The sequence below is a fragment of the Pseudonaja textilis genome, chromosome Z (assembly GCF_049901715.1).
Source record: "Pseudonaja textilis isolate UNSWEBS1 chromosome Z, rPseTex1.2, whole genome shotgun sequence".
Taxonomy (NCBI): domain Eukaryota; kingdom Metazoa; phylum Chordata; class Lepidosauria; order Squamata; family Elapidae; genus Pseudonaja; species Pseudonaja textilis.
The window spans coordinates 126,186,447-126,211,362 of NC_142008.1; the positions used below are offsets into that span (position 1 = coordinate 126,186,447).

Consider the following 24,916-nt stretch of genomic DNA (forward strand, 5'->3'; position numbering starts at 1 on the left):
TTGTCTGAACTGAATGGCGTGTGGTTTGTTTTCTTCCATCGCCCTTCTTCCCCCCAAAAAACCCCTTTTTTTGTTGGAATTTGCACCCCAAACCAGTGTTGCTTTTTAAAAGTTCGGCCATTTTAAGAAGTGCGGACTTCAACTCCCAGAATTCTATGCTTAACCTTTTCAAAATGGCTGAGGTTAAAACACAGTGGTGGTAGCCGAAAATCAGAAATCTGATGATTTCTTTCATCAGCTCCTGAGTTTTTACAGAATGAATCTTTACCTCATTTTGTCACTTTGAACCAATTTATCCCAGTGTTTTTCAACCTCATCATGCCTGGTCTTCAATTCCCAGAATTCCATGCTAATTCTCCCAGGATTCCAGGCTTAAGACAGCGGAAATTCAACTCCCAGAATTCCATACATCTGTGAACTTCAACTCTTAAAGGTTCTAGGCCTAAGACAGGTGAACCTCAACTCCCAGAATTCCATGTCTATGTGAACTTCAACTCTCAGGGTTCTATGCTCAAGAGAGAGGAACTTCAATTCCCAGAATTCCATGCTCACATCGATTTCACCTCAGGATTCCAGGCTTAAGATATGTGACCTTCAATTGATATGAGCATTTATCCCAGGTTTTTTCAGCCTTAGCCTCTTTACGATGCATGGACTTCCAAATCCTAGAATTCCATGCTTATGTGGGTTTCACCTCCCAGGATTTCAGGCATAAGATGCATGGACTTCAACTCCCAGAATTCCAAGTTTATGTGAACTTCCAACTCCCAGGATTCCATGCTTAAGAGATGTAGACTTTGTGCTCTTTGAGCTTGGTGGTTTTCTTGCAGACATTCATTACCCGCTAAGTGAGACATTTGTGAAGTGAGCTTCTGCCCCATCTTATGACCTTCCTTGCCACAATTGTTAAGTGAATCACTGCACAGTGGTTAAGTGGATCTGATTTCCCCCATTGACTTCGTCAGAAGCTCGCAAAACGTGACTCCAGGACCCTGCAGCTGTCGTAAACATGAGTCAGTTGCTAAGTTTGCTTGTCAGAAGATCACAAAGTGTGACTCCGGGACCCTTCATCATACCCATGTTTCCCAAAAATAAGACCCTGTCTTACATTTTTTTTCCACCCAAAAAGGCTTTCCTGAAGGCCTCTGCAGCTGATAATGGACCTCTGGATCGATCCTGAGCTTTGTTATCAGCTCCAGAGGCCTTCAGGAAAGCCTTGCCGCTGCAGAAGAAATGGGCTGGCAAGGCAGGTGTCGGGGTGTGTGAGGCCTGGCTACACCTGTCCAAAGGTAAGTAGGGCAGTTCTACCACCCTATCCCCATCTTAGCTTAATGTTAACCCATCCTCTCTGGAGTGGGCGGGATCTTAATTAGGGCTTATTTGGGGGTAGAGCTTATTTTGGGCGCACATAAAAGCTAGGACTTACTTTCAGAGTAGGTCGCATTTTGGGGGAAACGGTAATTATGAGTCGATTTCCAGTCACCCGAATTTTTATCACACAACACGAAGGTCGTAAGTGTGAAAAACTTCTTTCGGTGCCGTTGTAACTTCAAACAGTCCCTAAACGAGTTCCCGTAAGTCAAGGACTACCTGTAGCAAACAGACCCCACCACCCCTCTATAGGTCCATTCTTCCCCCTCCCTCCCTCTTTTTAAAAGACCCCCTTGCCATGAGATCCTCCCTGCTTTCCCAGGGTATAACTGGCCATGTCCCCGCAGCTAGAAATCCAGCCGCGCAGCCCAACAGCCAGCTGCAAAATTGTAGGGCCTCTCATTTTTGTTTTCCCTTTCTTTAATAGGGTATTCAGCTGCTTTTCTCTGCATGTTTAGACGGCTTGATCTGCCCCGTGCTCCGAGTCCGGCTGGCTGGTTTTTTTTTGTCTGGAGAAAATGTGAGAGACTTAGATTTGGTGTTGGGCGTAAGGGTGCTCTTGCCGGCGTCCGGCGTCCGGGGTCCGCAGATGGCCTCCAGGGCCTTCAATTCGGAGGTGGGCTTCTCCGCCAAGAACTTCAACACCCAAGAGACTTTCAGGATCTCCAAGATGTTCAGACGTTTCGAAGCCGGGCGCAGGATGCGACGGATCAAGTCCTGGAAGGAGATAGATTTCCACGCTGAAGGCCCCGTTGGGTGGTCAGGACCACACCTCTCCCACCCTGCCACGGGGACATGCGTGTTGGGGGACACACACGCCACGTGGGGTGCATTCACCAACACCTAACCATTGTTCTCGGACAGAAAGGGGCAACTTTGCCACAGCCGACTCGCCGCGGGACAATCCATTTACTTGAAATAATTTTTTTTAATCGTTTTACTTTTTGTCATTCGCATTTCATTTTGGGGGCTCCTTTGGCAATCTTTCTTTAATGATGCTATTTCCACCATTTATTGATGTTCGTGTAGCTCTTGTCCAGTGGCAAGTTGGCTGCAGCGAGTTAATAACCGAATAGCAGGGTTGGAAGGGACCTTGTAGGTCATCTAGACCGACCCCTTCCTCCGTCCAAGCAGGAGATCCTACACCATTTCTGACAGAAAGCTTCCAGGGATGAAAGCTTCTAGACATCCCTTCCCCCACCACACACACACACACACACACGCACACACACTATTCTGGCCAGGAAGGGATCAAGACTTAGCCCGGCTGGACAGTCAGTTTTCTGAGTGGCTCAGAACCAAATTATTTTCTGCCAAAATTTAAAAAAGGAGTCTTGAAGCAAAAGAAGACTGGGACGGATGAAAGAGAAAGGATGAGAAAGGCAGCAGGGAGGACGGGAGACGATGTGGGTGGGTGGATGAGCGGAGAGGTGCTGCAATCTCTAAGGAACCCAGAGAGGAGGGAAGGAAAGAGCAAGGAAGAAAGGAAGAGGAGGGAGGGAGGGAGGAAGGAAGGAGGAAAAAGGAGTGAAAGAGTAGTGGAGAAGGAAAGGAAGTGAGAGGAGGGAAGGGGAAGAAGAGGGAGAAGAAAATGATGGAGAAAAGGAAGAAAGGAGTGGGAGGGAAGGAGAATGAGGGAGGAGGAAAGGAAATGGCAGGGGAAGGAGGGAAGGAGGAAAGAATGAGGTGGAAGAAAGGAGAGGTGGAAGGAGAGGGAGGAAGAAAATGATGGAGAAAAGGAAGGGAAGGAAGGAATGGGAGAGAAGGAGAATGAGGGAGGAGGAAAGGAAATGGAAGGAGGGAGGGAAGGAGGAAAAAGGAGTGAAAGTAGTGGGAGAAGGAAGGGAAGTAAGGAGGGAAGGGGAAGAAGAGGGAGAAGAAAATGATGGAGAAAAGGAAGGGAAGAAAGGAGTGGGAGGGAAGGAGAATGAGGGAGGAGGAAAGGAAATGGCAGGAAGGAGGGAAGGAGGAAAGAATGAGGTGGAAGAAAGGAGAGGTGGAAGGAGAGGGAGGAAGAAAATGATGGAGAAAAGGAAGGGAAGGAAGGAATGGGAGAGAAGGAGAATGAGGGAGGAGGAAAGGAAATGGAAGGAAGGAGGAAGGAGGTGGAAGAAGGGAGAGGGAGGAAGAAAAGGAAAAGGAATGAAGGAGTAGTGGGAGAAGGAAGGGAAGTGAGGAAGGAAGGAAAAGGGAAGGAGGAGGGAGGGAAGAGATAGAGGGAGAAGAAGGTAGGAAAGAAAGGAGGAGAGAAGGAAGGGAAGGAAAGAATGGGAGAAGGAAGAATGAGAGGAGGAAAGGGAGGGAGGAAGAAAGAAAAGAATGAAGGAGTAGCAGGAAAGAAGGAAGGGGAGGAGAGAAAGAAGGGTGGAGGAACAGAAGTGGGAGAGAAGGAGGAAAGGAAGAAAAGAGGAAGGAAGCAGAACGGGGAAGGGAGGGAGGGAGGGAAGAAAGGAAATTCACACATCTTCAGCCTACCAAGATGGAGAAACACCAGCTTGGCTGCTACTGTCAGCCCCATCATCCCCAGCCACCCAGGTGGGCCTCCCACCCCTCACCTTAATCTCGTCGTTGATCTGGACATGGCTGGGGAAGTTGACCTCCTTCTGCGTCTCCCGCAGCAGCTTCTTGAGGTTGGTGTCGTCGAAGGGCAGGTGGGCCACCACCAAGGTGTAGAGGATGACGCCCATACTCCAGGTGTCGGAGAGGAAGGGGTTGTAGGGCAGGCCCAGCAAGATCTCCGGGCAGGCGTAGCGAAGCTGCCGCAGTAGGTCTGGCTGAGGTGGGAGAAGCAGCTCATCATACGGTAGGACGGGGAGGGAGGGGGCTGCGTCTGGGGAGCCACCATCTTGGAGAAGCCGAAATCTGAGATCTTGATGTTCTCCCGCTTGTCCAGCAACAGGTTCTCCAGCTTCAAGTCCCTGTTGGCACGACGGGGGAGAGGTGAAGACAAAGGCCACCCACCCACCCACCCAACTAACCGCCCTAATGCTGCTGCGGGTGGTCCTCGACTCAACAACGGTTTGTTTAGCAACTGCTCAAAGTTACAGCGGCCCTGAAAAAAAGGGGACTTAACTTCAGAGGTGGCCTGCTACCCGGTTCAAGCAAACCGGGTGCTAATTTTATACCTGGTTCACTGAACCAGTAGTTGCAACAACTGGCTGGCCTCAACCACCTTGCCCCTCCCAGGAGCCCCCACGCAGCCCATTTTGGATACCAAGTTAGTGCAGGGCCCACAGGGAGATTCAGGAAGGGTGAAAACAGGCCTCCCGGAGGCTTCAGAAGGGCAGGAATGGGCCCGGGAGCCTCCGGAGCCCAGGGAAGGGGAAATGGGCCTCCCACAGACTCGAGGAAAGCCTCTGGAGCCTGGGGAGGGTGAAAACTGGAAGTTCCGGAAAGCCGGAAGCAGGCCCATTTTCAGCCTCCGTAGAGCCTCCGGAGCCCAGGGAGGCCATTTTGCCCTCCTGGAGGCTCGAGGAAAACCTCCGAAGCCCAGGGAAGGCAAAATGCCCACCCAACACCGCGATGCAGGAGGCCGACTAGGCCACGCCCACCACGGCCACGCCCACCCAGGATCCAGGCAGAGAAACAGTTCCTAACATTTTTGAATCCCACCTCTGCTTAGGATGACCATTTTTCCAGTCTGTGCAGCCTCCCCCAGGCGAGTCACACAGACATTTTGCAAACTTCTGACCAGCAAAGTCAAGGGGGGGGGGGGAGCCAGATTCACTTAACGACCATATGACTCACTTAAAAACTGCAGCAATTCACTTAGCAGCAGTGGGAGGATAGGATGTAAAATGGGGCAAAAAGTTCACTTAACGCCTCAGCCACAGAAATTGGGGTGGGCTCCATTGTGGTTATAAGTTGAGGACTACCTGCATTTTTCTGAAGGTGGGCAGAGTTTCGTGATTTATAGGTAATCCTCCACTTACGACCTCAATGGAACCCCACATTTCTGTGGCTAAGGGAGACATTTGTTAAGTGAACCCTTATGGCCATCCTGCATTGCAACGATTGGCTATTAGAACAGTCAATCAAAATATTGCAACCTGGGGAACTTCCCTCCAGTTTAGGTAAATAGTCCTCAACTTATAATCTCAGAGGAGCCCCAAATTTCTGTGGCTAAGAAGGATATTTGTTAAGTGAACTTTGCTTCATTTTAACACTTTTCTCGGCACGGTTGTTAAGTCCGTCGCACAGTTGTTAAGTGAATCCAGCTTCCCCTGGGCTTTGCTGGTCAGAAGGTCACAAAATGGGATCATGTGACACACTTCCTGGGACACTGTGACCATCATAAGTATGAGTCAGTGGCCAGGTGTCTGAATTTTGATCATGTGACCATGGAGATGCTGCAACAATTGTAAATATGAAAAATGGTCATCAATTGCTTTTTCCAATGCCGTTGTAACTTTACTAAATGAACTGTTGTAAGTCAAGGATGACTTTGCATCACCCGTTTTCCAATAAAGGTAGCCCTAATTTCTAAGGAACTCAGGGAGGAAGGGAGGGAGGAAGGACGGAAAAGAAAGGAGAGGAAAAAGAAAAGAGGAAGGAGAGAATGGATGGTGGGAGGGAGGTGGAAGGAAAAAAGGAAGGGAGAAAAGGAAGGAAGGAAGAGAGAAAAGGAAGGAAAGAAGGGAGGGAAGGAAAGGAGGGAGGAAGGAAGGAAGGAAGGAAGGAAGGAAGGAAGGAAGGAAGGAAGGAAGGAAGAGAAAAGGAAGGGAAGAAGGAGGGAGGAAGTAAGGAGAGGAAAGGAGAAAAGAGGAAGGAAAGAAGGAAGGTGGGAGGGAGGGATGGAGAAACAAGGGAGGGACGGAGGGACAGTAATAGGGAGGAAAATGGAAGGAAGGAACAAAAGGAGGAAGGAAGATAGAAAAGAGAAAGGAAAGAAGGGATGGTGGGTGGGAGGGTGGGAGGAAGTTAGGGAGGAAGGGAAGGAAGGAAGAGAAAAGAAAGGAAGGAGGGAAGGGAAGGGAAGGAAGGAAGGAGAAGAAAGGAGAAAAGAGGAAGGAAAGAAGGGAGGGGAGGGAGGGAAGAAGACGGAAGGAAAGAAAGGAGGAAAGAAGATAGATAAGAGAAAGGAAGGGGGAGGGTTGGAGGAAGAAAGGGAGGGAAGGAAGGAAGATAGAAAAGAGAAAAGAAAGGGACGGATGGGAAAGGGATGGAAGGAAAGAGAAAGGCAAAAGAAAGAAGGGATGGTGGGAGGGAGGGAGGGAGGAAAGGAAGAAAGGAAGGAAGGGAAGAAGGAAGTTCCAGCCATCTTAAACTTACCAAGATTGAGAAAGATTGCCCATGGAAATGGTGTTTGATTGCTGAGCGGCCTACCTCAAAGGGCTGACAGAGCTTCGAATCCCCCCGTGAACAACATGGATCACTCCAGATCCCAATTTAAAAACCCAGCCGGGTTAGAAACCCGAAGGACGCATTTAACACACACGTACGCGCGCACACACCCCCTCACCGGTGCACGATGCCCTTGCCGTGCAGGTAGGCGATCCCCAGGGTCAGCTGAGAGAACCACTTGCCAGCCAGAGCTTCCGAACAGGCCCCGGACTTCTGGATCCATTCTAAGACATCCCCGCTTGGTGCCAATTCCATGATGATGTAATGGCGGAGGTGGTCTCGATGGCCTGGTAGAAACTGATGACGTATTTGTGGCGGAGGCTCTTCATCACCTGGAAAAAGAAGAGAAGGCTCGGGGTTCGAATCATGGCCTGCACCCGCCCTTCCCTCGCGTGCCCTGTTCTTCCGCTGCAGGGGAAAAAAAATAAAATATCCTAAAAACTAAATGACTTTGAGGATAGTTCCCTGTCTTGAAATTCTGACCAGGAAGACATAGGTAGGAATGAAAAGCTAAGGGGGAGCAACAGTGCCTCTGAGAGAGTGCAGAGTGCCTTTCCAAAAGATGACCCACCAGGCATTGAAAATTTCCCATTTGGTACAGGCAGGCCACAAGATACGACCACAATTGAGCCCGACATTTCCGCTGCTAAGTAGGACATTTGTGAAGTGACTTTTGCCGCGTTTTATGACCTTTCTCTCCCCAGTTGTTAAGTTAAATCGCTGCAGTTGTCAAGGTAGTCCCACGGTCGTTAAGTGAATCTGGCTTCCCCATTGACATTGCTCGTCAGAAGGTCGCAAAAGGGGATCACGTGACCCCTGGGACACTGCAACCACCACAATACGAGTCAGTGGCAGCCAAGCATCTGAATTTTGATTCACATGACCATGGTGGGAGCAGCAACGGTGGTCGTAAATGTGAAAAACGGCCGTAAGTTGCTTTTTTTCAGTATCATCCTAAGTTTGAACGGTCACTATTGTAAGTTGAGGGGCGACCTGTATTTGCTGGACCCCTGTAAAGGTATGAAGTTTAAATGTTTACAAGGGATTCACACAAGGGTGGGATTAAAAAAATCCCAGCAACTGGTTCGCTGCCCTGTTGCTAAGTGGGCGTGGCCATGGTGGGCGTGGCCTACTGGAACTTCTGGGAGGGCCGTTTTTTGCCTTCCCCAGAGTCCCGAGGCTTCCCCCGGGCTCCTGAGGGCCTCCAGAAGCTAGGAATAGGCCTGCTTCCGGATTTCTAGAACTTCTGGTTCGGCCCATTGTGTTTCGCCCTCCCAGAACCTCTACACGGGCCCTGCACTTACTTGGGATCCAAATCGGGCTCAGGGAGACTCCTGGGAGGGGCCAAGGAAAGGTGGGCGGGGCCAGCCGGTTGGTTCAAATAGCGGTTTGGTGAAGCAGATGTAAATTTAACATCCAGTTCACCCGAACCGGTCCAAACCGCTGAATCCTACCTCTGATCATTCACAGCTTTCCATTCAGGGGAGACCCACGTGTACACAAACACCCACCCGCTCCCACTTCCAGAATGACCTGTATTTCCTGGGTAAGAATTTCGTGAGATAATCCTCCGAGGCCTTCTTCTTCGAGATGATCTTAATAGCCACCATGGACTTCTGCTTGGAGAAGTAAGCTTCGTAGACAGTCCCGTAGGAGCCGTGCCCAATGGCTTTGCCAATTTGGTAGCCATACTGGTCCATCACCGAGACGTACGGTGTGGAGGTCGAGTGTTCCACCATGGTGGAAAGCTTCTCCGCTGGGGAGATTTCCTTCCGGGAATTGGTCGGTTCTATCTCGGCTCTGGGAAGACTTCAGAGATATAGAGAAAGACCCGCCACTGAGGACGGTGGTGGAGTATAGACCACGTCTTGTGGGACCCTGGTTGGAAGATCTCAACAACCTTCCATAAAAAGGATAAACCCTTCCTCCCACTGCCTGTTCCTCTCCCCAACGGTCTGGAAAAGGAACGTGTTTGGTTCGGAGAGGATCGGGTGGAGGTGGGGTATCCTGTCGGGATCCACCTCTCTTCACCCTATTGAGTCTAGGTTAGGAGCACCCAAAGAGACTGCTTCCCTTTGACGATATCAGAGGGATAACGGGCTGCCACCTCCAAGACCTGAAGAGTTGACCGGAATCACTCTGACCGGGTCCCACCAAGATTCTGATGATGCCATAAGCCATGTTTAAGCCTTCTGGCTACCCTGATTGGTTGCTGGGGTTCCGGTTACCATAGAGAACCTTCTAGGAATGCAGGTATTGTCTTCTAACAGGGACCTTGGAGAATGTTCCACCGAGGCTAAGAAGGAAAGAGAACAATGGATGGAAGGACACCAATCCCCAGTTTAAATCTCACTTTCCATGTTAAGTATGAATTTGCTGTTTAACGAAGCGTTCCTCATCCTTGGCATCATGAAGATGGGTTGACTTCGACTCCCAGAACGCCATGTCTCTTTTCTGGTCTTCATTGGGTCTCTGCAGAACTCAGTAAGCCTTCAGAAAAACAGAGTTGGAAGGGACCTTGGAGGTCTTCTATTCCAACCCCTCGCTCAAGCAGACGATCTTAGACAAATGGCTGTCCAATCTCTCCTTCAAAACCTTCAGTGCACCTTACAACTTCTGGTGGCGAGCTGTTCCAATGATTAAATTCTTCTGTCAGGAAATTTCTCTCCTTAGTTCTAGGTGGCTTCTCTCCTTGATGAGTTTCCATCCATTGCTTCTTCTCCTGCCTTCAGGTGCTTTGGAGAATAGCTTGACTCCCTCTTCTTTGTGGGAGATACTGGAAGGCTGCTATCACCCCTTCTTTTCATTAAACTAGACACACCCAACTCCTGCAACCATTCTTCATATGTTTTAGCCTCCAGCTGCCGCAAAGAAGTCCACCTATTTTTCCAAAACACCAGAAGACAGGACAAGAAACAATGGATGGAAACTAATCAAGGAGAGAACCAGCCTAGGGTTAAGAATAAATTTCCCGACAGTAGGAGCAATTAACCAGTGGAACTCCTTGCCACCAGAAGTTGTGGGTGCTCCATCACTGGATATGCTTAAGAAGAGACCTGACATCCTTGTCTTCTGCTCAAGCAGGTAGGTTGGACTAGAAGACCTCCAAAGCCCCTTCCAATTCTTTTGTTCTGTATTCTGTGATAGTTTCTTTGAAAAATTCCTCTCTTGATATTAATTTCTCCCAGTCTTTCAACCATCAACCAACAATTGTGTCTTAAGCTGCGCAGTTGGTCTTGGCACAAAGCTTTTGATGTTTCAACCATTTTTTTTCCAGGCACGATTATCTAATCTTGGGGTAGGAAGTCAAATGTCCTTTTGTAGTCAATCCATACTATCATGTTGGTCTTCCTTCTTCTCTTGCAGTTTTCCAAAATCATCCATTAGGAGAGTGGTGCGGTGGCCTAGAGGCAGAGCTCTTGCTTCACAATCATTTGGCTGTGAGTTCAATCCTAGGTAGAAGCAGATATTTCTCTCTTTGGGCTCAATGTGAATGTATTTGCTGTAAAAAGAAAAAACTCCGCATTGGCGACAGGAAGGGCATCCGGCCAGTAATCACACAGCTCCATTCCGTTTCCCAGATTCCGCCCTGCAAGGGATTCTTGAAGTCCAGATATTTTGGGATGGCACTCCTATTGCTACCACTGCTATTATTATTACATACACCGGTTGTCCTCACCATTCTTGTAATGACCGTTTGAAGTTACCACGGCACTGGAAAAAAGTGACTTACGAATGCTTTTCATACTTATGAACAACGCAGCAATCCCCACGGTAAATGATCAAAATCTAGACGTTTGGCATTATCACTTTGCCCTTGGAAATCCCACAATATTTAAATTTCAATCAATTTTTCCTTATTTATTTCATACGCAATATGATATTTTTAGGTATTATTGAATAGGTATTATTTATTTATGCTTTTATTATTCAAGATGTAGGATTATGTATTATTTCATAAGTACAATGTGCTGACACTGATTTATCTGAGGCTGTTTATTATTTAGCTATTTATTTGGGAGACAGGTCCTTTATGATTTAATTATTTAATCTGTTTGATTTATTTATTTATGTTTGGATGTGCAGTTTATTATTCAATTATTTATTGAACACGTGCGATTTATCCATTTATATGGGTTTATGTAATATGCACTATCATTTAATAATTGATTGGATATTTATTATGACGATCATTTTAAACTCAGGTTTGGAAAACCGTCATGAGCTTAAATAATTAAAAGCAGTCTTGGAAGGAATAAAGAGCTCAATTTTACGAGATGCTTGATTGAGATTCCCCTGAAGAATTTCCGCCTGTCTGCTACAGTCTAGAAGATCTCACGGATCCCTGCTTCCTGTTCACGCCTCCCCCGCCCCTTCTCCCTGCTCCTATTCCAACGTGGGGCTGTCCCTTTAAAACGTGGGCGGGGCCAGTTCCCTGACGTCTCCTCTCCCTCAGGGACGCCGCCTCCCGCTTCCCCCAACCCGGAACTGCGTCCTGGTGTGGGCAGCGAAGGCCCCCCACGACCCGCTGAGGGCGGAAGCGACCAACAGACGTGGCCGAGGCTTTCCCAGCGATCGCCTGAAGGACCTCGACGGCTTGGAAAGCCGCGGCTCCGCAATTAAGCCCTCCTTCGCTCTTCGGGACCGCGTGCGGTGCGAGGAAGCAGAGCGCGGCCGTCGTGGAGAGAAGACCTCTGCAAACCCATCAGGAGTGGGGGGCTCCAAAAACCCAGGCAGCGCTTTGGACGCCCGCTCAGACTCAAGCCGTTTCCCCCACTCCTTCCCAACTACCCCCCCCCCCACCGCAGCTTGGGTGATTGCACTTATAAGAGAACTTTCTCTCCTTTCTTTTTTCCTTAAGGGGCGAAAGAGACTGCGGGAAGCTCAGGCAGCGCTCGGGCAGCCCTTACAGGTGAGTGGAGTGAGCCTTTTGGGGGTGGGGGCTTGGTGCATAGAAACCCCCCTCCTTCCCCTTGGGGAAAGGCAGGAAAAAGGCTGCCTGTTTTTACCTGGACTACCTTTCAGGGCTGTTGTACAGATCCACAAGGGAGGGGGCGCAGCTCATGCTCCCCCACCGGGGCTTTTTTTTTTTTTAATGTGGGGTGAGGGTGGGGAGAAGCAGGCATGTTAGCAGGTCCATCCACAGCCCCTGCTCCCCACAAACTGGAGAGCCCTCAAACTGGACTGACTTACCTTCATGGCTTGTGGAAGGGGACAAACCCCCCCCCCAAATCTCAAGGGTGGGGGTGAGGGGGGTCTCTGAAGCTATGGCTGAAAGAGAGGTGCGCACAATCATGAATGGATCAACACACACACACACACACAGAGTGAGAGGGGTGTTCTCAGCACTGGGTTCACACATTCTGCTAAAAAAAAAAACCCTTAAGCCTTGGTTGTCGCTCTCGGCCGTCTTTGACTGAACAAATAGAAACTGGCCTGGTTTGGCCCAACCTGCTAAGCAGGAAACCAAACAATCCACCGTATGGATAGTACCTCAATTTAATATCTACCTATTGATCTATGTCATCTGTATCTATTCATAGATCTGTCTGTCTGTCTATCTATATCTATCATCTATATCTATCTATCTATCTATCTATCTATCTCTATCATATTTATCTATCTATCATCTATCTATCATATTTATCTATCATCTATCTATCTATATCTATCATATTTATCTATCTATCTATCTATCTATCTATCTATCTATCTATCTATCATATTTATCTATCATCTATCTATCTATCTATCTATCTATCTATCTATCTATCTATCTATATCATATCTATCTTATCATCCGCCTACTATCTACCTAACTATATATATAACTATTTATCATCTCTATATGTTTGTCTGTCTGCCTACCTACCAACCAACCTACTTTTATCTATATCTCTATCAATCGATTTATCATAATATAATATACATGTATATCTAAGAAATAATATATGTATGTATGTATGTATCTTATATAAAAAAATCTGTGTCTGTCTATATGTATGGCATGTATATATGTATGTATGTAGGTAGGTATGTATCTACCTACTTACCTACCCACCTACCTACAGCTATCTACCCACCTACCTACCTATTGTATCTTCCTACCTACCTGCCTGTCATCTATCTAACTATCATAATATAATATTGTATACATGTATATCTAAGAAACATGTAAGTAATAGAGATTAAAACAAAAATTTCTCTCACTCTTAATGGCTGGCCTGGATGTTCTTCAATTTCAGATCCTCTACCAGAGATCTGGGAGTTTAGGGGGTTCTACACAGGATCTTGGTTGTGCCGAGCAAGGCTTGGACTAGAAGACCCCAAAACTCCCTTCGAGCTGTATTCTAACTGACTTTTAAGAGGGGTGGACTTCAACTCCCAGAATTCCCCATGGTTGGAGGTGCACCCTTCTTAAAAATGGCCCAGCTTGAGACAGACACGCTGTTCCGATTCCTTCTTGGAGGAGATGACTCTCTCTTTTATTCTTTCTCCAGCTCTTACCCTTCTACCCTTTTTATCCCGACTCCTCCTCCCCAGCATGGCTCCCTATCCTTTCCTTGCCCTCCTTGTCTCCTTCCTTCGTTTCTTAGCCGTGGCTCCTTCCGAGACGCACTATCAGGAAGGAGAGAAAGTCATGCTTTACGTCAACAAAGTGGGACCTTACCACAACCCCCAAGAGACCTACCATTATTACCAGTTGCCGGTTTGCTCGCCGACTCCCATCCGCCACAAAAGCCTGACCTTGGGGGAAGTTTTGGACGGGACCGCATGGCCGAATCCATGTACGAGATCCACTTCCGGCAAAACGTGGAGAAGAAGATCCTCTGCCAGAAAAAGCTCTCCCTGGATGAGGTAAATCCATCCGTTCACCGTAACGGAGGCTCGGTCCCTAGGCGGTAGATTTTCCCGCCTCTTGTTTCTATACAGGCAGTCCTTGACGTACGACCGCTGTCGAGCCCAAATCCCCGAGGCCAAGCGAGGCGGTCGCTCGGGGAGGCCTTTGGCGATCTTTCTTGCTACTGCCGTTAAGTGGATCGCCGCAGTCGGGAAGCAGGGAATGTGGTGTGTTAAGCGAAATCTGGCTTGCCCCCCCTGTCGCAAAAGAGGATACGCAGCACCCTGGGACATTGCAACCGTGATAAATACAAACCATTTTTGATCACGTGACAATGGGGGCGCAGGGCGGGAAGTGCTGCAATGGTCGTAAGGGTGAAAAGCCATTCGTCAGTCACTTTTGTCGCTGACTTGTAACTTAGAACGGCCACTAAACGAACATCGTAGGTCGGGGACTGCCTGTGTTGCTTTTCCACTTTTTTCTGTTCAAATTCTTTTGTTAATCTTAAGAAGGGCGAGGGGAAATGCCTTTTTAATGTTAAACCAGTCACTTACTTAGTGACGGCTCGAAGTTACGACGTAAGTTCCAAAAGCTACTGATCACCCTGTTCCAAGTTTCTGAGTGCTGCAAACAGACAAACACACATAAACACACATGTGACTGCCTCTCAGGCACACTCGGCAACTTATTCACCTTTACGGCTCATTGCAGTGTTCTGCACTCGTCTGACCCCATTTACGATGTTTTGCCCTGGGCCTCTGGCAAAAAAAAAAACGCTCCTAGGAACACATGGATTCACTTAATGGTTCGCTTTATTTAACGACCACCAGAAAAAAGTTGTAAAATTGGGTCCGCTTCTGATGCCTCAAATTAAAACCACTGTGACTCACGTTGGAAATTCTGGAATCCCATATGGTCTGAATTCGGGGATTTCCTGTATAAATTATATTCAGTTAAATTTATAAGATACATTAGAGCTAGTTTGGTCGAATAGTTAAGGCACCATGCTAGAAACCAGGGGATGGTGAGTTCTAGATATTAAAAACTGGTTGTGTAACTTTGGGCCAAACACCAGGAGACAGTGAGCTCTAGTTCCACCTTAGGCATGAAAGCCAGCTGGTGACTTTGGGCCAATCACTAGGAGATGGTGAGTTCTAGTCCTGCCTCAGGCACGAAGGTAGGCTGGATAACTTTTGCCAATCACCAGAAGACAATAAGTTCTAGTTCCACTTTAGGCACAAAAGCCAGCTGGTGACTTTAGGCCAATCACTAGGAGATGGTGAGTTCTAGTCCTGCCTCAGGCACGAAGGCAGGCTGGGTGATTCTGGACCAATCACCAGGAGGCAGTGAATTCAAGTCCCGCCATAGTCATGAAAGCCAGCTGGGTGACTTTGGACCAATCACTAGGAGACGGTGAGTTCTAGTCCCGCCTTTGGCATGAAAGCAGCCAGGTGATGCTTTGGATGACAAGCTGGTCGGTTACATCCTGCGGCAACCCACAGATCAACCCTTGTCGATCTGAAAAAAAGTGGACGCTGCACTTGAGTGACAAACGCTAGGAAGAAAAAAGACTACAAGCACGTGATGTTAAGTCAGACATTAGAAAAGGAAGGAGAATGAGGAAGAAAAAGAGGACAATAAACTATCAGGAAGATTTTAATCGGGAAGCAAACAATCTTGTAAATCTAAATTTACCATCTTCCTCCTGTATGAAAAAACAGTCACAAGGCGGGAGATCTAAACTCTGGGAAGTAGTTAAAGCTCATGGAATGGATTTGGATAGGTACAACTCCCATCATCCTTAAGGAGTTAAGCTGGGAGTTACAGATCAATTATTTTTGAGATATCCTATATTGCTTGCATTTTGGCTAGATGATGGAATGAAAAGCAAAAGAGGACACTAGAAATCGGTGTCTTCTCAAGTCGGCAGCTTTGGAGAGGAGTGGACTTCAACTCCCAGAATTCCTTAATAACCTAGATATGCTGGCTTGGGAATTCTGGGAGTTGAAGTCCAACCCTCTTAAAGACGAGGTCGAATAGGGACACTCTAGCCCGTCTGTCAGCTGTGCTTCCATTCGAAACACAAGAAAGAAAACCTTAAGACTCCGTTAGAATAGAGAAAAGTACTTTTTACTGGATTTGAAGTGGTAGCAACGAAAGGGAAGCCAGATCGGAGGCAAATAGGCACGGAAATTACATATTGAAAGTTATCCCAAGTCCCCTCCCCCAGTAGTTCAACCGGGACATCCAATCTGAGGTGTGTATAATGTCAGGTGGTGTACCTCTTCAGGTGGTGCTTCAGACATCTGGTATGCCAAGATGGTTGGCCTTGGCCTTGAAAAGATAAGTGGATGCAGCAGTTGTGCAGAAAGCAGGAAGGCGTCCCAACTCTTACAATTAACGTAACTTCAACCTTCAGCACCCTTCCTCCCCAACACCAAATTATCCCTCCCCCCGCCCCCACCCCATCCTTGGCAGTTGGCAATCAAGCAGTAAAAGATGTCAGAAAAAGTTATTGGAGGCTGACACAGTCTTTGATACTTGTTTATGGCATCTCCTTTTTGGGATAAGTTTTTCCTCGTGGCTAATTTTGAGGATTCTCCTCTAGGGTGAAAACTCTAGAGCTGTGTTTCTCAACCTTAGTGTCTTGAAGATGGGTGGACTTCAGCTCCCAGAGTTTCCCAACCAGCCATGCTAGCGGAGGAATTCTGGGAGTTGAAGTCCACCCCTTTTAAAGATGCTGAGGTTGAGTAGGGACACTCTAGCCCTTGTTCGGTAGTCTTTATGGCACATTCTGAACTCCACCCATCTTCAAGGTGGTCAAGGTTGAGAAACACAGCTCTACCATAGACTAAATGTAAGCTGGCTGGGGAATTCTGGGAGTTGAAGTCCACCCATCTTCAAGTCATCAAAGTTGGGGGACATTCTTCTAGATCAAGGCTCTTCAAACATGGCAACTTTTAAGTCTTGTAAACTTCGACTCCCAGAATTCCTGAGCTAACTTGATTGGGGGAGGAATTCTGGGAGTTGAAGTCCATAAGTCTTAAAGCTGTCAAGTCTAGATCCGTTTTCTTGGTTCTTTCTCATAAATCGCTGACCTCAGAATTAAGAGAGTCGGCGGCTTCAACATCTGAAGTCCGGTGGGTCCCGTGTTTGTTTTTGGTTGTGGGTTGACTTTTCCTTCCTCCGTGACAGGTAGAGCGCCTCCGCCAGGCCATCGAGGAACTCTACTACTTCGAATTTGTGGTGGACGACTTACCGCTCCGCGGCTTTGTGGGCTACATGGAGGAGAGCGGCTTCCTGCCCCACACCCACAAGATCGGGCTCTGGACCCACTTGGACTTCTACCTGGAGTGGAATGGCGACCGCATCATCTACGCCAACGTCAGCGTCCGCAATGTGAAGCCCACCAGTTTGGATGACATCCAAGGCGTGATGCCCATCGCTTACACCTACAGCGTCCATTGGTCAGAGACCAGCGCGGAGCGCCAAGGGGAACGCCGGGGAAGTCACAGCGGGGACGACGGCTTCTTCCCTCACACCTTGGAGATCCACTGGCTCTCCATCATCAATTCCATGGTGCTGGTGTTTCTGCTCGTGGGCTTCGTGGTCGTCATCCTCATGCGGGTTCTCAAGAACGACCTGGCCCGCTACAACCTGGACGAGGAGGCCTCTTCGTCCTCCTCAGGAGATGACTTTGACCAAGGGGACAATGGGTGGAAGATCATCCACACGGACGTCTTCAGGTTCCCACCCTACCGCAGCCTCCTCTGCGCTGTGTTGGGCGTGGGCAGCCAGTTCCTGGCCTTGGGCACCGGTATCATTGTGATGGCCCTGCTAGGCATGTTCAACGTCCACCGACACGGGGCCATCAACTCTGCGGCCATTCTCCTCTACGCCCTGACGTGCTGCATCTCCGGTTATGTGTCCAGCAACTTTTACCGCCAGATCGGTGGCGAGCGATGGGTCTGGAATATACTGCTGACCACCAGCCTTTTCTCCAGTGAGGTTCCTTCCATCAACTCCGGCGCTTGGAGTGTCCATCCACCAGTTCCTTCTGGCTGGAGATCCGCCGATTTCCACTTTTCCTTTAGCCAAGAATAGGATAGGATTAGGATTAAGAATAGAAGTAGGAATAGAATAACAGAGTTGGAAGGGACCTTGGAGGTCTTCTAGTCCAACCCCCTGCTTAGGCAGGAAATCCTACACCGTTTCAGACAAATGGTCATCCAATCTCTTTCTTAAAAACTTCCAGTATTGGAGCATTCATAACTTCTGGAAGCAAGTTCTACTGATTAGTTGTTCTTAACTCTCAGGAAATTTTTCCTTAGTTCTAAGTTGCTTCTCTCCCTGATTAATTTCCACCCGTTGTTTCTTGTCCTGCCCTCAGCTGCTTTGGAGAATAGCTTGACTCCCTCTTCTTTGGGGCAGCCCCTGAGATACCAGAACAGTGCTATCATGTCACCCCCTAAGTCCTTCTTTTCATCAGACTAGAGACAAACCCAGTTCCAGCAGCCATTCTGATCTTCGTATAATTGGGATTCTGAGTCTTAAAGATCATTAGCGTGTTTGTTAAGGGGTATACAAAATTCCACCTGCTCTCTAAGAGAGCCCTGCTGGTATAAGGGTAGTAGTTCAAAGTGGAACTGCCTTTTTCTTTGATAATAAATAGAAAATACAGTTCTTTTGAGAGCTAGTGTGGTGTAGTGGTTAAGCTGCTGGCCTTGAAAGCAGGAGAAAGTGAGTTCTAGTACCATCTTAGATATGAAAAACTAGCTGGAAGACTTTGAGCCAGTCACCAGGAGATGGTGAGTTATAGTTCTGCCTTAGGCACGAAACCCTAAGATGGGAGTAAACTAATTTGGTGTCATGGTCAAAGTACTGGTCTAGTAACCAGGAGATGGTGAGTTCTAGTACCACCTTAGGGCTGAAAGCCAGCTAGGGGGCTTTGGGCCAATCACCAAGAGAGTTCTAGTCTAACGTAAGACATATTTAAAGACCCATCTCATCCTGGGAACCCTTTTTTTTTGAACTATTACCATCTGGCAGACAGCACAGGATAATAAAAACAAGGACAGATAGGCTGAAAAACAGCTTCTATCCCAGGGCAGTAACTTTGTTGAATTATAGTGTCTATAGTGCAATATGAATATAATATGCAGGGGTTTTCAATTCAATTGTATAGAATGCAAAGGAGGTATGTGTTGTGTTTTATTTTTATAGTTATAACGTACACCGAAGATGGCATTTAATTTCGTTGTACGAGGTGCAACGCTAATAAAGTAAAGTAAGTGAGTAAGCCATGAAAGCTGGCTGCGTGACTTTGGACCAATCACCAGGTGACTGTTAGTTCTAGTCCTGCCCTAGGCACGAAAGCCAGCTAGGTGACTTTGAATCAAGTCCCTCTGTGCCTTAGCCTCCCAGGGCTCTCGTTGTGGGGGAAATAGGAGGAGGAAGAAATATTAGGAACGTTGACCATGTTGAGTTACTTATAAACTAATAAAGGCAGGGTGAAGATCTGATTGGTGATGAATAGAATAGAAAGAATAGAATAGAAAGAATAGAATAGAATAATAGAATAGAATAGAAAGAATAGAATAGAATAGAGAATAAAATATAGAATAGAAAAGAATAGAATGTAGAATAGAATAGAGAATAGAAAAGAAAAGAAAAGAATAGAGAATAAAATATAGATTAGAAAAAATAGAGAATAGAACATAAATAGAATGTAGAATAAAATACAATAGAGAATGTAGAATAGAATATAGAAGAGAAAAGAAAAAGAGAATAGAATGTAGAATAGAGAATAAAATAGAGAATAGAATAGAAAAAATAGAGAATAGAACAGAATAGAATGTAGAATAAAATACAATAGAGAATGTAGAATAGAGAATAGAAAAGAAAAAAGAATAGAAAAGAATGTAGAATAGAGAATAAAATATAGAATAGAATAGAAAAAATAGAGAATAGAACATAGAATAGAATGTAGAATAAAATGCAATAGAGAATGTAGAATAGAATATAGAATAGAAAAGAAAAAGAATAGAGAATAGAATGTAGAATAGAGAATAAAATATAGAATAGAATAGAAAAAAATAGAGAATAGAACATAGAATAGAATGTAGAATAAAATACAATAGAGAATGTAGAATAGAATATAGAAGAGAATAGATACAAGAAAAAAAGAATTTAGAATGCAATAATAGAACAGAATAAAAAATAAAGTAGAATAAAATTAAAATAAAATAACCGCTCTGTTTTTCTCTCTCCTTCCCACCCGCCTTACCCTGATCCAGCTCCCTTCTTCCTGACCTGGAGCGTGGTGAATTCCGTGCATTGGGCAAATGGCTCCACCCAGGCCCTGCCGGTCAGCACCATCTTCCTGCTGCTGACGGTCTGGCTGCTGGTAGGCTTCCCGCTGACGGTCATCGGTGGCATCTTTGGCAAGAATCGGGCCACGCCCTTCGATGCCCCCTGTCGCACCAAGAACATCGCCCGGGAAATCCCTCCCCAGCCCTGGTACAAGTCCACAGTGGTGCATATGACCATCGGAGGGTTTCTCCCCTTCAGGTGAGAAGCATCCAGGGGAACTGGGTATGGCTAGTCCCCGATTTAATGACCCCAATTGGGAACGGAGGCTTGGTCGCTAAACGGAGGCTTGCCGTCAGGGTTCCGGCGATCGCCCTCATTAAATCATGAGCCTCCAGCCAAGCTTCAAAAGAATCCAAAAGATTTATTAGAGCAACATGCCGGCACTGACCTACATGAAACCAACTCTGACATACGTAATTCACAGTCACCTATGACCCTGTTCCCCTCCCCGGTTGTCATAAATCAAATTCTCCAATGAAGCACGTTCACAGGCCGGGTGTCAACAATCACGTTCTCCAATAAAGGATTTTTGTGGGCAGAAGATCCGGTAGCCTAGCTACAAACTTTGTAAGATGAACGTGGAATGTACTTCTGGTTCTAAACTGCCATACTGCTCCTTCAGATTTCACCCCAACACCACCCCTTGTTTATGGCAACTCGACAACAGGCATAGGAATGTTTTATGAGTTGACATTGCAATTGTTAAGGGAGCCATGCCTGGTTTTTACGACTTTTCTGGCCACGGTTGTTAAGCGAATGGCGGCCATGGTGAAGCGAGTCGCACAAATCCAGATTTCTTCCATTGGCCTTGGTTGTCGGAAGGCCGCAAATGGGGATCGCGTGACCCTCGGACGCTGCACTCGTCGCAAAATTCACACAACGGTTGCCGAGGGCCTAAATTTTGATTATGTGGGTGCTGCCCGTGCAAGCATTGGTCAATGCAAGTCACTTCTTTCAAGGCCATTATAACTTCGGCCGCTAAATGTAAGTTGTAAGTTGAAGACTACCTGCATCGTTCTGCTCCTACGCCTTAACTTCCCTCCGTCTCTCCCTGGGTCCCAAGGATGGAATGGGGGGGTCGATTCCCCCCGTCTGTTGCTATTTCTCATTAGTGTGTGGTTAGAGCAGTGACCCCTTCCTCATTTTAGAGCTGCGTTTCTCATCCTTGGCAGCTTGAAGATGTGTGTGGACTGCAACTCCCAGAATTCCCCAGCCAGACTTACAATGGAAGGAAGGAAGGAAGGAAGGAAGGAAGGAAGGAAGGAAGGAAGGAAGGAAGGAAGGAAGGAAGGAAGGAAGGAAGGAAGGAGGGGAGAAGAAAGAAAAAAGGAAGGAAGGAGAGGGAGAAGGAAAGAGGGAAGAAGGAAGGAAAAAGGAAGCACACGAAGGGGAAGAAAGGAAGGAAGCAGAGAGAAAAAGGAAAGGAAGAAAAAGGAAAGAAAAAGAGGAAGAAGGAAAGCAAAGGAAGGAGGAAGGAAGGAAGACAGAAAGGAAAGAAGAGGAAGAGGATACAGAAAGGGGAAGGAATGAAGAAGGAAGAGGGGGAGAAAAGAAAAGGAGAGGAAGGAAAGAGAAGGGAGGAAGGAAGGAAAGGAGGAAGGAAAAAGAAAAAGAGGAAGGAAAGCAAAAGAAGGAGGGAGGGAGGAAGGAAGGAAAAAGGAAGAAAGACGGGGAGAAAGGAAAGAGGAAGAAAGGATACAGAAAGAGAAAGGAAGGAAAGATAGAGAAGGGGAAGGAAGGGAGGAAAGGAGGAAGGAAAAAGGGAGAAAGAAAGGAAAAAGGAATGAGGGAGGAAAGAGAAAGAAGGGAAGGAAAGAAAAGGGAAGAAAGAAGAGGGAGATTGAAAGCAAAGGAAAGGAAGGAAGGAAGAGAGGGAGAGGAAGGAAAGGAAGGCGAGGGAAAGGGTAGAGAAAGGGGAAGGAAAGAAGGAAGAGGGAGTAAGGAGAGGAAGTTAGGAAAGAAGGAAGGGAAGGGTGGAAGAAGGGAAGGGAAAGAAGGAAGGAAGGCTGTCACAGCAGGATTATGAAGTCGGGATGTCATGGCGGATCATGAACCCTGGCTGAGGAATTCTGGGGGTTTTAAGTCCACACACCTTCGAGCTGCCAAGTTTATCAACAAACGCCATTTTGGACGTGCAGAAGGATGCCCTCCTGGGTTGGTTAAGCGGGCGCCAAGCTCACCGCTCACCCAGTCCCTTCTTTTCCCTCACAGTGCGATTTCGGTGGAACTCTACTACATCTTCGCCACCGTCTGGGGCCGGGAGCAATATACCCTGTACGGCATCCTTTTCTTCGTCTTCGCCATCCTGCTGAGTGTCGGGGCCTGCATCTCCATCGCCCTCACCTACTTCCAGCTCTCGGGCGAGGACTACCGCTGGTGGTGGCGCTCCATCTTGAGTGCGGGCTCCACCGGCCTCTTCATCTTCCTCTACTCCGTCTTCTACTACACCCGCCGCTCCAACATGTCCGGCATGGTGCAGACGGTAGAGTTTTTCGGCTACTCGCTGCTGACGGGCTTCGTTTTCTTCCTCATGCTGGGCACCATCTCCTTCTTCGCTTCTCTGAAGTTCATCCGTTATATCTACGTCAATCTGAAGATGGACTGAGCAGCCCCGTTCCGTGGCTCCTCGTGGCTCGGGTGGATGTGATCGCGCCACAGTCCCCACACTTTTCCAGCTGGCATTTCCACCGAGCTCCGGAAAAAAAACAACCCAAACACATAGGCTATTTATGATTCGTTCCTTTCTTGGCTGACATTTGTGGGGGGGCGTCCCCGCTTTCTGTTGTGGCCCTCGGTCGGTGGCCGCCAAAACGGGACAGGCAGCAACAGCCTTACTTTCTCTCCTGCTGGTCAGGACAAGTCGCCAATCGGCGATCCTCCGAGAAGTCTAGCCAATCAAATAACCTTCCTCTACCAGATTCCCCCCTTAACCTTTTTAAAGTGAAAACTGCCTTCTTGCATTGAATTGAATCATTGATTTTTTTTTTCCTCTGGCAATTGGTAGAAATGGAAATATTTCGAGATATTTCATTTTTCCCGGCTGACTATATGACCAGCTCAACGGATAGAAGCCACAACTGGTTCACACGCACATCCCTAGATATTTCTATTATTATTTTCCCCTGCTGACTGTATGATCAGTTCAATTGGATAGAAACTACAGTTAGTTCAACACACCTATTCCTAGATATTTAATTATTTTCCCCCTGTTGATTATCAGGTAGAAGCTATAGCTGGTTCACACACATATCCCTAGATATTTTTATTAATATTTTCCCTGCTGACTGAATGATCAATTCGATAGAAATTACAGTTAGTTCAACACACCTATTCCTAGATATTCAATTATTCTCCCCCTATTGATTTTCAGAAACTACCTTTTGTTCAATACACATTTCTAAATATTTTATTATTTTTTCCCTGTTGACTGTATCATCAGTTCAACTGATAGAAGCTACAGGTGATTCGATACACATTTCTAGATATTTTACTATTTTTTTTCCTGTTGATTATTCCACAGATGGGAGCTACAACTGGTTCACACACTTATTTCTAAGTTTTGGGTTTTTTTTCATTTTTTCCCCATTATCTAATGAGTTCAATGGATAAAAGCTACATTTGGTTCAACACATATATCCCTAGATTTTATAATTTTTTTCCCTGCTGATTATCTGATCATTTGGTCCGGTAGACATTTCTAAATATTTTCTAAATTTAGAATATTTCTAAATTATTCCTTACCCTGCTGATTGTATCATCAGTTCAACAGATAGGCTGCAATAGGTTCAACACACATTTCTAGATATTTTATTTATGTTTTCCTTGTTGATTTTATAATCAGTTCAAAAGGTGAAAACCTACGTTCAGTTCAACACACTTTCCTTCTAATGCATTCCCTCTCTTCCCAGGCCATGCAGAAAACGTGAAAATGTTTTTATTTCATTTTTCCCCTTTTTTTTTCAGAGTTCTTGTTCGGTTTCAGGTAGAGATCCCAGCCAACCATAAACAGGCATTTTCAAACCTGACCTGGCATAGAGAGGGAAGGATCAATAGGCTGATCTCAAACAGGTCAAACTAGATCCCAGTAGCCAAGCAAAGGGTTTGAAGTCCGGGATTCAGGAGAATTTGGGGCAGTTCTAATCCTTAGGGGAGTTTTTCCAGGCTGGTATCGTCCAGAATATTTCAAGTTTCATACCATTTAGGATGGATGGGAATTGTAGTCTGAGAACAACAGAGATTTCCTTCCACCAGGTACTGTTTTGGCAAACAGAAATAAAAACAACTGTCTCACATCACAGAAAGTTGGGAGCTTCCATAAAAATTGGAAACTGCATCCAAATTATGATTATCTAATGACTCCTACCAGTCTCATCGGTGACCCTTAATAAATAAATAATAAATAAATAAAACCATTTATTCCATGCAACTTTTGAAGGGTCATCGATGAGACCAGTAGAAGTAATCGGATAATTATCTTCAAGGGATCTATACAAAGGATTTCAGGCAATATTTTTCAAATTTGGCACCAGTAAGACGTGTGGGACTTAACTCCCAGAATTCCCCAGCCAGCTTGCTGCCTGGGGAATTCTGGGAGTTGAAGTCCACACATTTTACCGTTCCCAAGTTTGGAAAAACTAGTGGATTTCTGCCGTTGAATGTGATCACCTGGTAAATTAATTTGTCCTCAATCCAGCAAATCTTTCACTCTGTCCCACCAAACTGTTTTCCTTCTTCTACCTCCCCTCCTTTGTACAGTAGTCACCAGGTGTCACCCCTTCTCCCAGCACAGGTGAGAGAAATCCTCCTGTCTCTTCCCCACCTAGTTGAAGAAAATATATATTATATTAAGGAAAAAGAAGTATATATAAGGAATTATGTATATTAGCAAGGGTCGAAGTTGGATTATTTTTTAATTTGACGTCTCGGTTTTGAGTTTCTTTTTACAGATTCTTGAAGTTCAATTTTATTAATAAAAAGGAAATGGAAAAA

At 46.5% G+C, this 24,916-nt stretch overlaps 2 protein-coding genes across 2 annotated transcripts; one reads left to right on the forward strand and one right to left on the reverse strand.

The window, feature by feature from the left end:
- Positions 1-1,775: 1,775 nt before the first annotated feature.
- TSSK4 (testis specific serine kinase 4) lies at positions 1,776-12,061 on the reverse strand. The gene is given in 7 exon segments (XM_087915891.1): positions 1,776-2,088; positions 3,927-4,123; positions 4,126-4,289; positions 6,833-6,986; positions 6,989-7,065; positions 8,248-10,216; positions 11,908-12,061. Coding segments are annotated over 6 exon segments (1,083 nt in total). The 5' UTR covers positions 8,454-10,216; positions 11,908-12,061; the 3' UTR covers positions 1,776-1,803.
- Positions 11,168-24,916, forward strand: TM9SF1 (transmembrane 9 superfamily member 1). Its single transcript, XM_087915890.1, has 5 exons — positions 11,168-11,626; positions 13,215-13,572; positions 16,751-17,558; positions 19,852-20,125; positions 22,139-24,916. The coding sequence occupies exons 2-5, from the start codon at positions 13,489-13,491 to the stop codon at positions 22,530-22,532; spliced, it is 1,560 nt and encodes a 519-aa protein (XP_087772016.1). The 5' UTR covers positions 11,168-11,626; positions 13,215-13,488; the 3' UTR covers positions 22,533-24,916.

Excerpts from the sequence above, each read along its gene's own strand:
- TM9SF1 (XM_087915890.1), top strand. The coding sequence starts at position 13,489 with ATGGCCGAATCCATGTACGAGATCCACTTCCGGCAAAACGTGGAGAAG. Across the intron at positions 17,559-19,851 it reads GACCACCAGCCTTTTCTCCA|CTCCCTTCTTCCTGACCTGG; the intron begins GTGAGGTTCCTT and ends ACCCTGATCCAG. Across the intron at positions 20,126-22,138 it reads GGAGGGTTTCTCCCCTTCAG|TGCGATTTCGGTGGAACTCT; the intron begins GTGAGAAGCATC and ends TTTCCCTCACAG.